The sequence below is a fragment of the Eretmochelys imbricata genome, chromosome 2, assembly GCF_965152235.1.
Source record: "Eretmochelys imbricata isolate rEreImb1 chromosome 2, rEreImb1.hap1, whole genome shotgun sequence".
Lineage (NCBI taxonomy): Eukaryota > Metazoa > Chordata > Testudines > Cheloniidae > Eretmochelys > Eretmochelys imbricata.
Window position 1 is genome coordinate 244,710,850 of NC_135573.1, and position 12,438 is coordinate 244,723,287.

At 48.4% G+C, this 12,438-nt stretch overlaps 1 protein-coding gene across 7 annotated transcripts in view; it reads right to left on the reverse strand.

The window, feature by feature from the left end:
* The window catches only part of PFKP (phosphofructokinase, platelet), an 85,997-nt gene extending 82,337 nt beyond the window's left edge, over positions 1 to 3,660 (reverse strand). For 3 of the 7 annotated variants that reach the window (XM_077808327.1, XM_077808330.1, XM_077808324.1), the window contains exon 1: positions 3,308 to 3,660. In XM_077808327.1, coding sequence (XP_077664453.1) covers positions 3,308 to 3,401 — 94 coding nt within the window. In that variant the 5' untranslated portion in view covers positions 3,402 to 3,660. The remainder of the gene's footprint in view (positions 1 to 3,307) is intronic. The other 4 variants (XM_077808329.1, XM_077808328.1, XM_077808326.1 and 1 more) reach the window with 2 other exon arrangements.
* Positions 3,661 to 12,438: the final 8,778 nt, after the last annotated feature.

A 12,438-nucleotide genomic window follows, 5' to 3' on the forward strand; every position in this document is an offset into this window, starting at 1 on the left:
TCACTTACACTAAATCCCCAATACACTGCTTATATCCACCACACAAAATGGTGGAAAGTACATCTACACTGTAAATACACTGATTAAATCCTGACTGTTGCAAGGGAGCTGCTATAGTATGTGCTGTGAATGTGTATTAATACAGATTTAAGCATCTTGGACCCATAATACTATATACACACTAAAAAACCCTTAAGGAGATTAACAATTGTAAATTTGAAGATGCCACATCTTGAACATTAATATATACTTTAAATATAAAAGACATGTAATTTTTCACTTTAAAGAAGGCCACTTTTAAATTATTAAAAAGTACAAAAAACACCCAAAGTAGTAAACTCTTGGGCTGAGATTTTCTAGGTCAAGCATCTGCCTGCAACAGTGTAGACATGTGCCTGCTGCTTCAGTGAAAATACAGGTTAACAGTGGGGGAAAACTCAGAAGCCATCATATAATGCAGCACTAACAGGTGTCACTGTAATGATATCCATTCCTGTTGTCCGTAGAAACAAATTTCTGTTGTAAATATTCAAGAAGTTAAAGCAAATGGGGCATGGAAAATCAGTTAAAGAATAGAAAATCCTCCCAATTTAAAACAGGATTACTTTGTACAACTTAGTTCTTCCAAAACTGTTAATCTGCTTGTTTTTAATATAAAAACTCTCAACTACAGACCTCAATATTCTCTCTACATTAGCCTCGGCCCCACGTGGTACAAATGACTTTGAAAGGTCATGACTCATACGCCTCCTTATTCTGTTCCCCTCCCAGGATGTGATGCAGAATGGAGGTTGTATACTTCAGTCTTCTGAACTGTTCCCAAATCCCAACCCAGTTATGTAAATGAGTCCTTAATGCCACTCAGACAGACCCACTGAAGCCCTAAGGTTGGGTTTAGTCTCGCTTCTCCTGAAAGAAATGAAAGGATGTTGCCTACAAAACCTCTTGGACGACATCCAGCGTACCCTGCTCATAGGCTTTGCAAAACAGTCCCGGAGCTTGGGCAGGGCTCCCCAAACGCTCCTCCCTTTTTATTTTTTGCTACACTTTGCAGAGAATCGAATCTAGGGCCGATCGATTTACTTTGGAGAGTTGTTTAAATGTTGCACTATAGCGCCCGGTGGAGACAGCGATGTCAGACCCTTTTTTTCTTTTTTTAAAGGCGCTGCTCCTGCGTGATGTGATCCGCAGCCAGGCGGAAGCGAGTGGCAGGGCTCAGCCTCTCGCTGGACGTGCTGCTATGCTGCTCCGAGGAACTCACTGTCCCAGTTTCAAAGGAAAATGGCGCTAGGAGGGCTCAGGTGCCCGGATCCCGACGGCTCCTGGAATGATTTCAGCACAACTGGGACCACCGTCATAGGGCGGACGGCTGCAAAAGGAGCCAAGCCAGTCGCTGATTGTCAAGGGAAGCAGCTTGCCTGCCTCGTTCTCTGGGGTGGCAGATCCCTTCTGCCCCCGTATTGTGGAAGGGGTTAGCTAACCCCAGGTAAAACCCCAAGGCATCCCGTTACTCCAGGGGGAGGGAGGAAGGATGCTTCTTCAGCAGAGATATGACGCACAAAGGAATCCGCAACGACTGGCCGCGGATCACGTACACACTGGAGGCGGGGAGTGAGCCAGGAGAGACTGGTCCATGCAAACTAGCATTCTCCTACGCACTAGGGAAAGAGGGGGCGGGGAGGGAAGACAGGACAGGTCCCCCCGCATCCCAAACACACACCTATCAAGGAGAGTGAGGCTTTCTCCTTACACATTCATTGAGAGAAGCGGGGGGAACTAGTCCCCGCTCCTCCAAACCCTTACACACCCAGAAGAGTCTCTCTTCTCACAACTCCCTCCACCCACAAGCACATCTGCAGGAACCATACTTCTCTCTTCACCCCCACCCACGTGAAAGACTGGCGGGGAGGCCCGGTCCCCATCCCCAATGCAAAGGACAACACAGATTGTCCCCTGCACCGCGCCCCACGCTCCTGAAATACTCCCGATCTGCAGCGAAACTGGCAGATACCGGATTAAACTACTTCCCAACGCGCTCCCGGAGCTGCAGCAAAACTAATGTCACCCAGGAGGCGGCTATGGGGAATGATGGCAGCGGTGCACATTAAACGAGATAATTCTCCTTCTGGCTAAGGGGATCGAGAGCCTTTCTTTTAAAATATTGCCCCGCATCACCCATCTAGAATCTGCGCCTTGAGCAACCCAAGATGGAACTGTTAATAACATACATAAATTAATTCGAAGACACACGTGGGAGGGGGCCTGAGAAGGGACCTCATGACCAGGTTAGTACATTTCAACCCGTTCTCCCGTTCCCTGGTCGCCCTTTGATTCAATTTCTGTAGGTCCTTCGTCTCTAAGCCCCAACATTAAACCCCTGCTACCCTTGCTTTGGACGGTTTCCCGATCGAAGCTAAGGGATATCTGCAACGTATTAATCTTGCGCGGGTGTCAGCTACCTAAACCGTTGTCAGGAATGCAAAACTACTGCTCCTGAGCCTCGTCAAAGACCGAAGTGAAAGGCGGATGAGGTGAGCGGCGGCACTGCCCCAGCGGCAGACAGCTCCCCTCCCCATGTGCAATGCAGCAAGTCTCCTACCACCACCTTCTCCCATCCCCCTCACATGTTGGCCACTCACTAGCCCTTTCTCCATCCTCCCCTCTCCCCGCCATCCCCCGAAAGGCGTCTCGGGGATACAGTTACTGGAGCTTTCGGTTCCCTGCCCTGCAGAAGGCACGTTCAGAAGAGGTCACACGTTTGAAAATGTGACGAGGGAAGGAGGGAGGATGAGGGGAGGCAGCTTGTTGCCGCCCTGCCTATCTAGGCACGTGTGCAGCCCAGACACAGAGGTTAGGCAAAAGGACGATTTTATTTTTTTTACACTGATCTCAGTAAAGCAGCCCGAGATCAGTGGAACCGGCACTCTCCGCCGGCCCACCCTGCTGGCTAACCTGCCCCCTTTAGCCCAGGTCCAGTGCCCCATCTGCTCCCTACCTCACTGCCCAACGTGTTCCTGCCCGAGTGTGCATGCTGCCTGCCCACCCACTGGCCCCCAGAGTCCAGGCACCTCCCACCCATGCCCACTCCACCGCCACATGAGCACCCGGCCCGTCTCCATTACCACCCCTGCCCGATGCACCCCTTTACCGCATTGCCCCTTTCCTTCCCCCCAAATGTACCGTATGACATGCACTCCCCCCTCCCCAAACACACACACTTGTACTGCCCCCTCCCACATTATCCATGCTGCCCAATACCTCCCACAGCCATTCCGTACCCCCCCCCCGCAGCTGCACGGGCAGTCACCTTGCGCATCCCCGCCGCTGGTCAGCACCCCGATGGCTTTCCCTGCGCCCGAGAGATTCTCGAAGAACTTCTTATCCGCCGGCTGGTCCGCCATGGTGCTGGGAGGGGAGGGAGCGAGCTGCGGGCCGGCTGCACAGCTCCCCTGCCCGGCTGGGGGATGGAGAGAGCGAGCGAGGTCCCTGGGCGGCGCCGGAGGGAGTCCCTGACTGCGGGGACTCTGCCCTGGGGAGGGAACCCGGAACAGAAACGCTACGGCATAAAACACGTGCAGACAAAGCGGGAGAGGCGCAGCCTTCACATCCCGCCCCAGCCACCGCTGCTGCTGCTGCTGCTGCTCCGGCTCCAGCCCCCTCCGCTCCGGCCCCCGCCCACCCCGGGCAGCTCTGCACAGAGCAACCCAACCGCGGCGCCGGTGCGGCTCCACCCTCTGAAGGGCAGGGCGAGAAGCCAATGAGAGCAAGTGCGCCACCCAAGGCGCTCGGCAGCCTGCAGCGGGCGGGGGCGGGGAGTGGGCTGGGATGCTGCAGCGTGCGTGGGGATGGCGCAGCGGGGGAGGCAGTGATGGAAGAAGAGGCCGGCAGGTGCGGAAGGTGGGAGAGGCTAGAATGGGTGGGGAAGAGGGGGAGACGTGCAAAGGCGGCCCCCTCCTTTCCTTTCTCCCGTCACTGTGCTGGAGCAAGAGGGAGGGGGCAGAGGACGCGGCTGGTTTCCTGGCAGAGCCGCAGGAGGAGGGAGCTGCACAGTTCCTCCCCCCAACTCCCCCTGCTAGAGACCAGCCCTGAGCCGCCCTCAGGGCTCTCTGCCTGCAGGTGCTGGGAGGAATGTAGACTGGGCCTGTCTGGGGACTCTCGGGGAGCTGTTCCCTGTCCTCGCCCTCCATGGTCTGGCAATAAAAAGATGGGCAGTACAGGGGTGCAGGAACAATTTGCTTAAGGGGGGGTGCTGAGAGCCATTGACCCAAACTGTAAACCCTGTGTATGGTGGAAACCACTTCAAGCCAGGGAGTGCAGCAGCACCCCTAGTTCCAGCACCTAGGGGCAGTACCCCTGAAAGCAGCTAGGTGGCACATAATACCCTCATCTCTCTTTGACCTACCTCTGTCCTGCTCCGGTTACACTAGGCACCCAGGCCATTCCCTGCAATCCTAAAAGCGACAGCTACTGGTCCCTATAACCCGTGGTGAGCTGGAGCTGGTTCGCACCTGTTTGCTAGAACCGGTTGTTAAATTTAGAAGCCCTTTTAGAAGCGGTTGTCCCTCAGGACAACCAGTTCTAAAAGGGCTTCTAAATTTAACAACTGGCCAAAAGTGCTACAGGGCTGGAGCACCCACGGGGAAAATTTGGTGGGTGCAAAGCACCCACCAGCAGCTCCCCGCGCCGCTCCCGGCCCCAGCTCACCTCCACCTCCGCCTCCTCCCCTGAACATGACACCCAGCTCTGCTTCTCCGCCCACCACCCAGCTTCCTGCGAATCACCATGGAAAAATCATGGAGCAGGTCCTCAAGGAAACAATTCTGAAGCACTTAGAGGAGAGAAAAGTGATCAGGAACAGTCAGCATGGATTCACCAAGGGCAAGTCATGCCTGACTTATCTAATTGCCTTCCGTGACGAGACAACTGGCTCTGTGGATGAGGGGAAAGCGGTGGACGTATTGTTCCTTGACTTTAGCAAAGCTTTTGACATGGTCTCCCACAGTATTCTTGCCAGCAAGTTAAAGAAGTATGGGCTGGATGAATGGACTATAAGGTGGATAGAAAGCTGGCTAGATTGTCGGGCTCAACAGGTAGTGATCAAGGGCTCCATGTCTAGTTGGCAGCCGGTATCAAGTGGAGTGCCCCAAGGGTCGGTCCTCGGGCCGGTTTTGTTCAAGATCTTCATAAATGATCTGGAGGATGGTGTGGACTGAACCCACAACAAGATTGCAGATGACACTAAACTGGGAGGAGAGGTAGATACGCTGGAGGGTAGGGATAGGATACAGAGGGACCTAGACAAATTAGAGGATTGGGCCAAAAGAAATCTGATGAAGTTCAACAAGGACAAGTGCAGAGTCCTGCACTTAGGATGGAAGAATCCCATGCACCGCTACAGACTAGGGACCGAATGGCTCTGCAGCAGTTCTGCAGAAAAGGACCTAGGGGTTACAGTGGACAAGAAGCTGGATATGAGTCAACAGTGTGCCTTGTTGCCAAGAAGGCCAATGGCATTTTAGGATGTATAAGTAGGGGCATTGCCAGCAGATCGAGGGACATGATCATTCCCCTCTATTCAACACTAGTGAGGCCTTATCTGGAGTACTGTGTCCAGTTTTGGGCCCCACACGACAAGAAAGATGTGGAAAAATTGGAAAACGTCCAGCGGAGGGCAAATAAAATGATTAGGGGACTGGACCACATGACTTATGAGGAGAGGCTGAGGGAACTGGGAGCGTTTAGTCTGCGGAAGAGAAGAATGAGGGGAGATTTGATAGCTGCTTTCAACTACCTGAAGGGGGGTTCCAAAGAGGATGGATCTAGACTGTTCTCAGTGGTAGCAGATGACAGCACAAGGAGTAATGATCTCAAGTTGCAGTGGGGGAGGTTTAGGTTGGATATTAGGAAAAACTTTTTCAGTGGGAGGGTGGTGAAATACTGGAATGCATTACCTAGGGGAGGTGGTGGAATCTCCTTCCTTAGATATTTTTAAGGTCAGGCTTGACAAAGCCCTGGCTGGGATGATTTAGTTGGGGATTGGTCCTGCTTTGAGCAGGGGGTTGGACTAGATAACCGCCAGAGGTCCCTTCCAACCCTGATATTCTGTGATTAACTGAAGAGACAGAGAGCCTGAACCTCAAATGATAAGCAATTGACAACTGATTGCATACAATAATTGTATTATAACAGTGTATTGAGCAAGGTCTTTTAGGAAAGTCTGGGACACCCTGTTGACTAATTGTCAGAGTCCCCGGGCGATGTTCTGGAACTGCTCCCTACAAAGCAAGTCAGGACTCTGGGGAAGTCTTCTTTCTGTGAGCAGACTGTCTTCAGGACACACAGCTTCCACCTTCCTGGGTCTGACCTCAGAGCATTCAGCATCCTCTCCCCCTCCGTGCGCTTCCCCCAGCGAGTCCACCCAAGTGGGGTCCTGGCGAAGCCAGAGGGTCCTGCACCCTAACTCCGCAGTCAGATGTGACTCTCAGCCAGCCAGTGAAATAGAAGGTTTATTAGACTACAGGAACACGGTCTAAAACAGAGCTTGTAAGTGCAGAGTACAGGACCCCCCAGCTGGGTCCATTTTGGGGCAGCAGTGAGCCAGACAACCGTGTCTGCACTTCACTCCATGTCCCCAGCCAGCCCCAAACTGAAACTCTCTCCAGCCCCTCCTCCTCTGGGCTTTGTCCCTTTCCCGGGCCAGGAGGTCACTGGATTCCTTTGTTCTCCAACCCTTTAGCTCTCACCTTTCAGGGGGGAAGGGCCAGGCCATCAGTTGCCAGGAAACAGGGTGTTGGCCATTCTCCATGTCCAGACACCTGCACACACCTGCCCTCTAGGGCTCTGCAACAATCATACACCCTTATCCCACCACCTCGATACTTAAGAACTGCATAGGGGAAACTGAGGCACCCCCACACTATTCAGAGAACACATTAAGAACAGTTCCCCTTTGTCACACTAATATCATTGAGAAATGTATGCATTAACAGCGTGATGACTTGTGGATACTCACAGATACTATGCTTTAATGTCTGTGACCAAGCAAAGGGAGAAACTGGTTTTCTCCCAGATAGAAGAGAATGCAGCTACCTACCAGTCTCCAATGTAAATTAACCAGTGTGAAATCAAAACAATGGAAACTCCAGTCACATTGGAGTCAGCATGAGGATGGAGACCGCACCCCCAGGAAATCTTCCTGGATCTTGAAACAGGATTGATGAACTTGAGGAATACAGCATGGAATCCACACCCCAGAAAGAGAGAAGCTCTTTTTCTGGGCTTATCTTTCAAAGAAGATATTTTAAAGGTTTATTGGACTATAAAAAGGGGAGAACTCCGTAGTTGTCCATCACTTGGGAGATTCAAGAGGCTGTAGCTCTTGAAATTACAGAATGTTGGGTCCTTCAACCAAGGGACTGAAGTTGAAGAACAGTTTAGGCAAGAAACTGCTTAGGCAAAGAATGTAATTTGCTGAAATTAAGTTTTAGACTTAGAAGCATATTTTCACTTTTGTTTACTTGTAACCCTTTCTATCCTTATACTGGGTATCACTTAAACCTATGACTTGTTTAATAAACTTGTTCTACTTTTTCTATAAACCAATTCAGTGCTGTGACTGAAATAAAACTTTGTCAAACCCCAGTTAAATTAATGAGCTGCAGCGTACTGACTCTTTAAAGGAACAATAAACTTAACTTCTCTGGGTGTTCCAGGAAAGGGCTGGATACTAGAGACAGATAGTTTGGAACTTGGTGTTAGGGTCACTCTGCAAAAAGGTAACTGGGTGGTGGAAGCCAGGGTGTGACCTGCATGCTTGTAAGGCTGGCTGTTGGTGTCAGTACTGTGAGCCACAGCAGCATACCATTTAAGGCACACAGAGTTGCAGGGCAGGTGGTGACAGGTCCTCAGTTGTCTGGGTTGCACCCCAAAACGTGACACTACCAACTGTGCTCATGCCTCATCTATCCTAGATCATGTTGCATTACTCTTACCTCATCCTTTCCCTCTTTGTTTCACCCACCTATTAAATCTTGTCATAAGCTAACATTGTCACCTCTTTGGAGCATGGACTATTTTACTGTAGGTCACCTAACATAATGGCACCTCAATTTGCTCAGGCCTCCTAGGCATTACATTAATACAAATATGTAATATGGATAGAAGCCTGGGTGGGGTGTAGGAGTGTTGCTGGGTGTATGAGATAAGTGTGAGGGATTTGCTGTAGGAGAGGAATGGCACACTGAAGATGAGAAGAGGCTTGATTTATGTGGGAAAAGGTGGGAAGTTGATACTGAGACTAAAGTAAGGCAGACCTGTGATCAGAATAGTAAAGAGCTTTTTACTAAATTACCTGAACAACATTTCCTAATGTATTTGTTCTCATTATTAAGAGGAGACCAGGAATGAATAGAGCCTTGAACAGAAATTTTCCTGCCACCCCCAACATAGGCACACATAACCAAACAGGCAAAAGTTTTATTTTAAATAATCAAACTATTAGTCTATATTCTTCCCCCATATTCATATCAGACAGAGAAGTCATTTTTCCCCTATCAAGATGTAATTAATTTCCAGTGGCAATGACATTCCTGTCTAACAAATAGAAGCAGAACTTGCATCATCAGTATATTGGGCCAGTATAGCCTCATTTTAAAGATGGGTGACAACAGTACTTAATAGCATAACAAGGTTAAAATACTTGCCCAGTCAGCAGCATGATGGTCAGAGTGGATAAATGCCTACTACAAAGAGAAGAGAAAGTGTATTTTTTTTAAAAAAGAAAAGGAGTACTTGTGGCACCTTAGAGACTAACCAATTTATTTGAGCATGAGCTTTCGTGAGCTACAGCTCACTTCATCAGATACATACCGTGGAAACTGCAGCAGACTTTATATATACACAGAGAATATGAAACAATACCTCCTCCCACCCCACTGTCCTGCTGGTAATAGCTTATCTAAAGTAATCGTCAGGTTAGGCCATTTCCAGCACAAATCCAGGTTTTCTCACCCTCCACCCCCCCACACAAATTCACTCTCCTGCTGGTGATACTTTGGATGGGCTATCACCAGCAGGAGAGTGAATTTGTGTGGGGGGGTGGAGGGTGAGAAAACCTGGATTTGTGCTGGAAATGGCCTAACCTGACGATTACTTTAGATAAGCTATTACCAGCAGGACAGTGGGGTGGGAGGAGGTATTGTTTCATATTCTCTGTGTATATATAAAGTCTGCTGCAGTTTCCACGGTATGTATCTGATGAAGTGAGCTGTAGCTCACGAAAGCTCATGCTCAAATAAATTGGTTAGTCTCTAAGGTGCCACAAGTACTCCTTTTCTTTTTGCAAATACAGACTAACACGGCTGTTACTCTGAAACCTGTATTTTTTTTGGCTAGAGAAGATGTAAAAAATGTCACCCTGGAGGCTCATTCCCCACAAAAGGGAAATCAGATACTGAACATCAGTCATAACTCCTTCTTGACTCCTCAGTGTATCAATAATGAATGTATTCCCATGAAGTTACTATTTGTTTCTTCATACTCATTATTTGGGGATTTATCCAACTCTTCTCTATGGACTTAACCCAGTTCTCATTAAGGTCAATGAGAAGACTTTAATGGGAGTTGAATCAGGTTTTATAGGACACCAAAATCACAAATAATTTGTTTAATGAACTTAATCTTTAAGTTTACTTGACTTCTATTATTTTACATAAAAATTAGACACTGGATGAGGCAATATTTGTTCTATTCATTATTCCTTCCCCCTCCCCTCCCCTAAAGCTTTTGGTTTTTCCAAAAAAGTTTGAACTTGAACCAAAATACGGAATTGGTAAATGAATTCCCAGCCACCGTAGGCTTAGTAGGAAAACTAATTTTAGAAGCAGGAAGATTGGTTCAGCTCTTACCCGGTTCACACCCTGACAGTACTGATCTAGCATAAAGAAATCTATAAATAGTTAATGCAAAAAACTATTAAGGCTGCTTGTATGATTGAGAGGTATGTTAACCTACTATTGCAGAGGAGTATCTGTCTTATGTTAAGATTTACCAGTGCTTTAACCAGTGATCACCCGGCTCATTATATGGTGCTGTCTCCTTCCCACTGTTTTGAGGGGCTAAATTGCATTGAAACATTTACAAATACAAGACATTTTCCTAACATTGTTATTCACATGAACTGCTATAGTTGTTACAGGGATGTTATGAGCATGAATGGGAGGATAGGATAGGTGGTCCATGCAAACTTAAATGGGAAGACCAGGGATCCTGGAGACAATCTCTGCATTTAGAGAATTGTTCACATTATGAAAGTGTTTGAGAATCCATGGCTTATACTTTTTAATTTGGACATACCATATGCACACATGAATGTGCATATTTGGATACCTGTATTCAGTACTGTCAAATCAGTGAGAAAAAAATGCATGCACACAGTATGTTAATTTCATTTGTCAGCTTTTGTTAAACATTGCTAAGCACAGGGCACACATCACATTAAGGAAAACATACCTGAGTCATTTGCCTGTTTTGGGGACAACCACTCACAAAACAAAACACAGGAGGGAATAAACTCTTTAAAATAGAAAAAGTACAGTCTTGTTGAGCTTATATTGCACAGTAGTGGCTAAGTGTTCCCTCCTCCCCCAAATGCAAAACTAGGCTGAGAACCACCAAGAGAAATCCCAGACCAATACACACAGCTTAGAATTAAAGAGCCATCCAAGTCGTACATTTATCATCAATTGCACCGAGCTACATAGAGGCTTTAGAACAGATAAGGTTGCCCAAGCTGGTTTACAAGAGGAAATGTTGCATTTATCAACTAGTTAGTGAATGACACTAATTAGTTTGAGTATGCTAGGGTGGAGTACACAAGGAGCCTTTATTTCCTCTTCCAGTGAGCTTCCATAGTGAGCCATTAGCTGGTGTTTCCAGCAGTGGGAGTTGACCTGTTATCAGTAGCAGCCCCAAGACATGTGTGCCTGGGTGGGGCATGGGCAGGGCCATACATCCAAACCCGGAAAAAAATGGAGTGCGGAGCAGGCTACACCTATTACACAGGTTCTGCAAGGTGTACTTGCATATACATTATGCCTTCCAATGTCCTGCTGGAGTGCTGCATTTCCTCCCACTTCCCAGTACAACTCAGTCTCTTAAGAGACCTAAGTGAATCCTAGATCTCCAAGAGAACCTTGACCCCTCATGTGACCTGCTAATATGTGGCCATATTAGGAGGCTTTTACCTTGGGACACTCGAGTTTGGGTGAACAATGCCTGGGAGAGCAGTATAAACTGCAAGTATTATCGGATTCATACTCATGGAACAAGTAATGGATGTATCTTGTGCTCATTGAAATAAACATGTTGTGAACCAGTGGAGTAATTTTGCCTACAAAATTAGGGAGAGAAGATAAATCTCCTCCCCTGCAATATCATAGGTCTCATCTCCATGATGTTTCCACCAATACAAGTTCCTTCTCCACAAGCAACACATATTCCCACCCCCCCAATCTTCACCCCCTTCTCTCTGCTTCTTTTAGATCCAGCTCCCATTCTCCATCCCCTCCTTTCTTCAACCCTTGTCTGCCTCTTTTTAAGAACCCCATTGTCTCTGCCTCACCATCTCCAAATTGCTTAAGTCTCAGCATCTCCCCTCTACATCATCTCCCCATAGTACCTAGTTCCCCCCCTCCTCTGGATTCTGTATCCTGGGTCCCCATCCTTAAGGTCTCCCTTCACTCCAGCTCTCAAAGATGCCTCTCACTGCAATATTTCTTCCTGTCTGTGATCTTCCTTCCCCAAAGGTCCCTCTTTGCCTGTGTCTCTGGCAATATTTATGAGTCCTCTCATCTCCTCCTGTAACTTCCCCTCCCTAGTATCCTCAAAACCCAAGCTGACCACTGTGCCTACCTCCCCAAGATTCCCCTCTGTCCTCCCAGATTCCTTCCCTCTAGCCCTCAATGATCCTTAAGGATCTTCCATTCTTCTCCCACACTACCCCCTTTCTCTCTCACACAGGTCTCCTCTGCTGTTTTACTCAGCGCTCCTTCACTGTCCATTCACAGCAAAAAATGCCTCCCCTAAGGTTCTCACCTTTCTCTGAAGGGAGTAGGGTTGGGTGGGAGGCAGGTAGCTGGAACTTCTACCCAGGTGGCTCGGCTCTCCAATCCAAAGTGGTGGTGAGGGAAGTTGAACAGTAGTATCCTGCCTGACTAGCATGGCAGCAGAGTAGCCCCTATTGCATGGGTGGCATGTATAAGAGACGATGAAGCTAAGACTCCCCCCCAAAAGCCTAGCCATGTAGGGGTAAAATGCTGTAGATGTGGTGTGGGTCACCCTTCCAGAGGTGTGTCAGCCTGTCGCCACCTTTGGCACGGAAGTGAAGCTCCATAGAAGTGGGAAGGAACACCAGCACCTGGACCGTGACCCTGCCTGCAC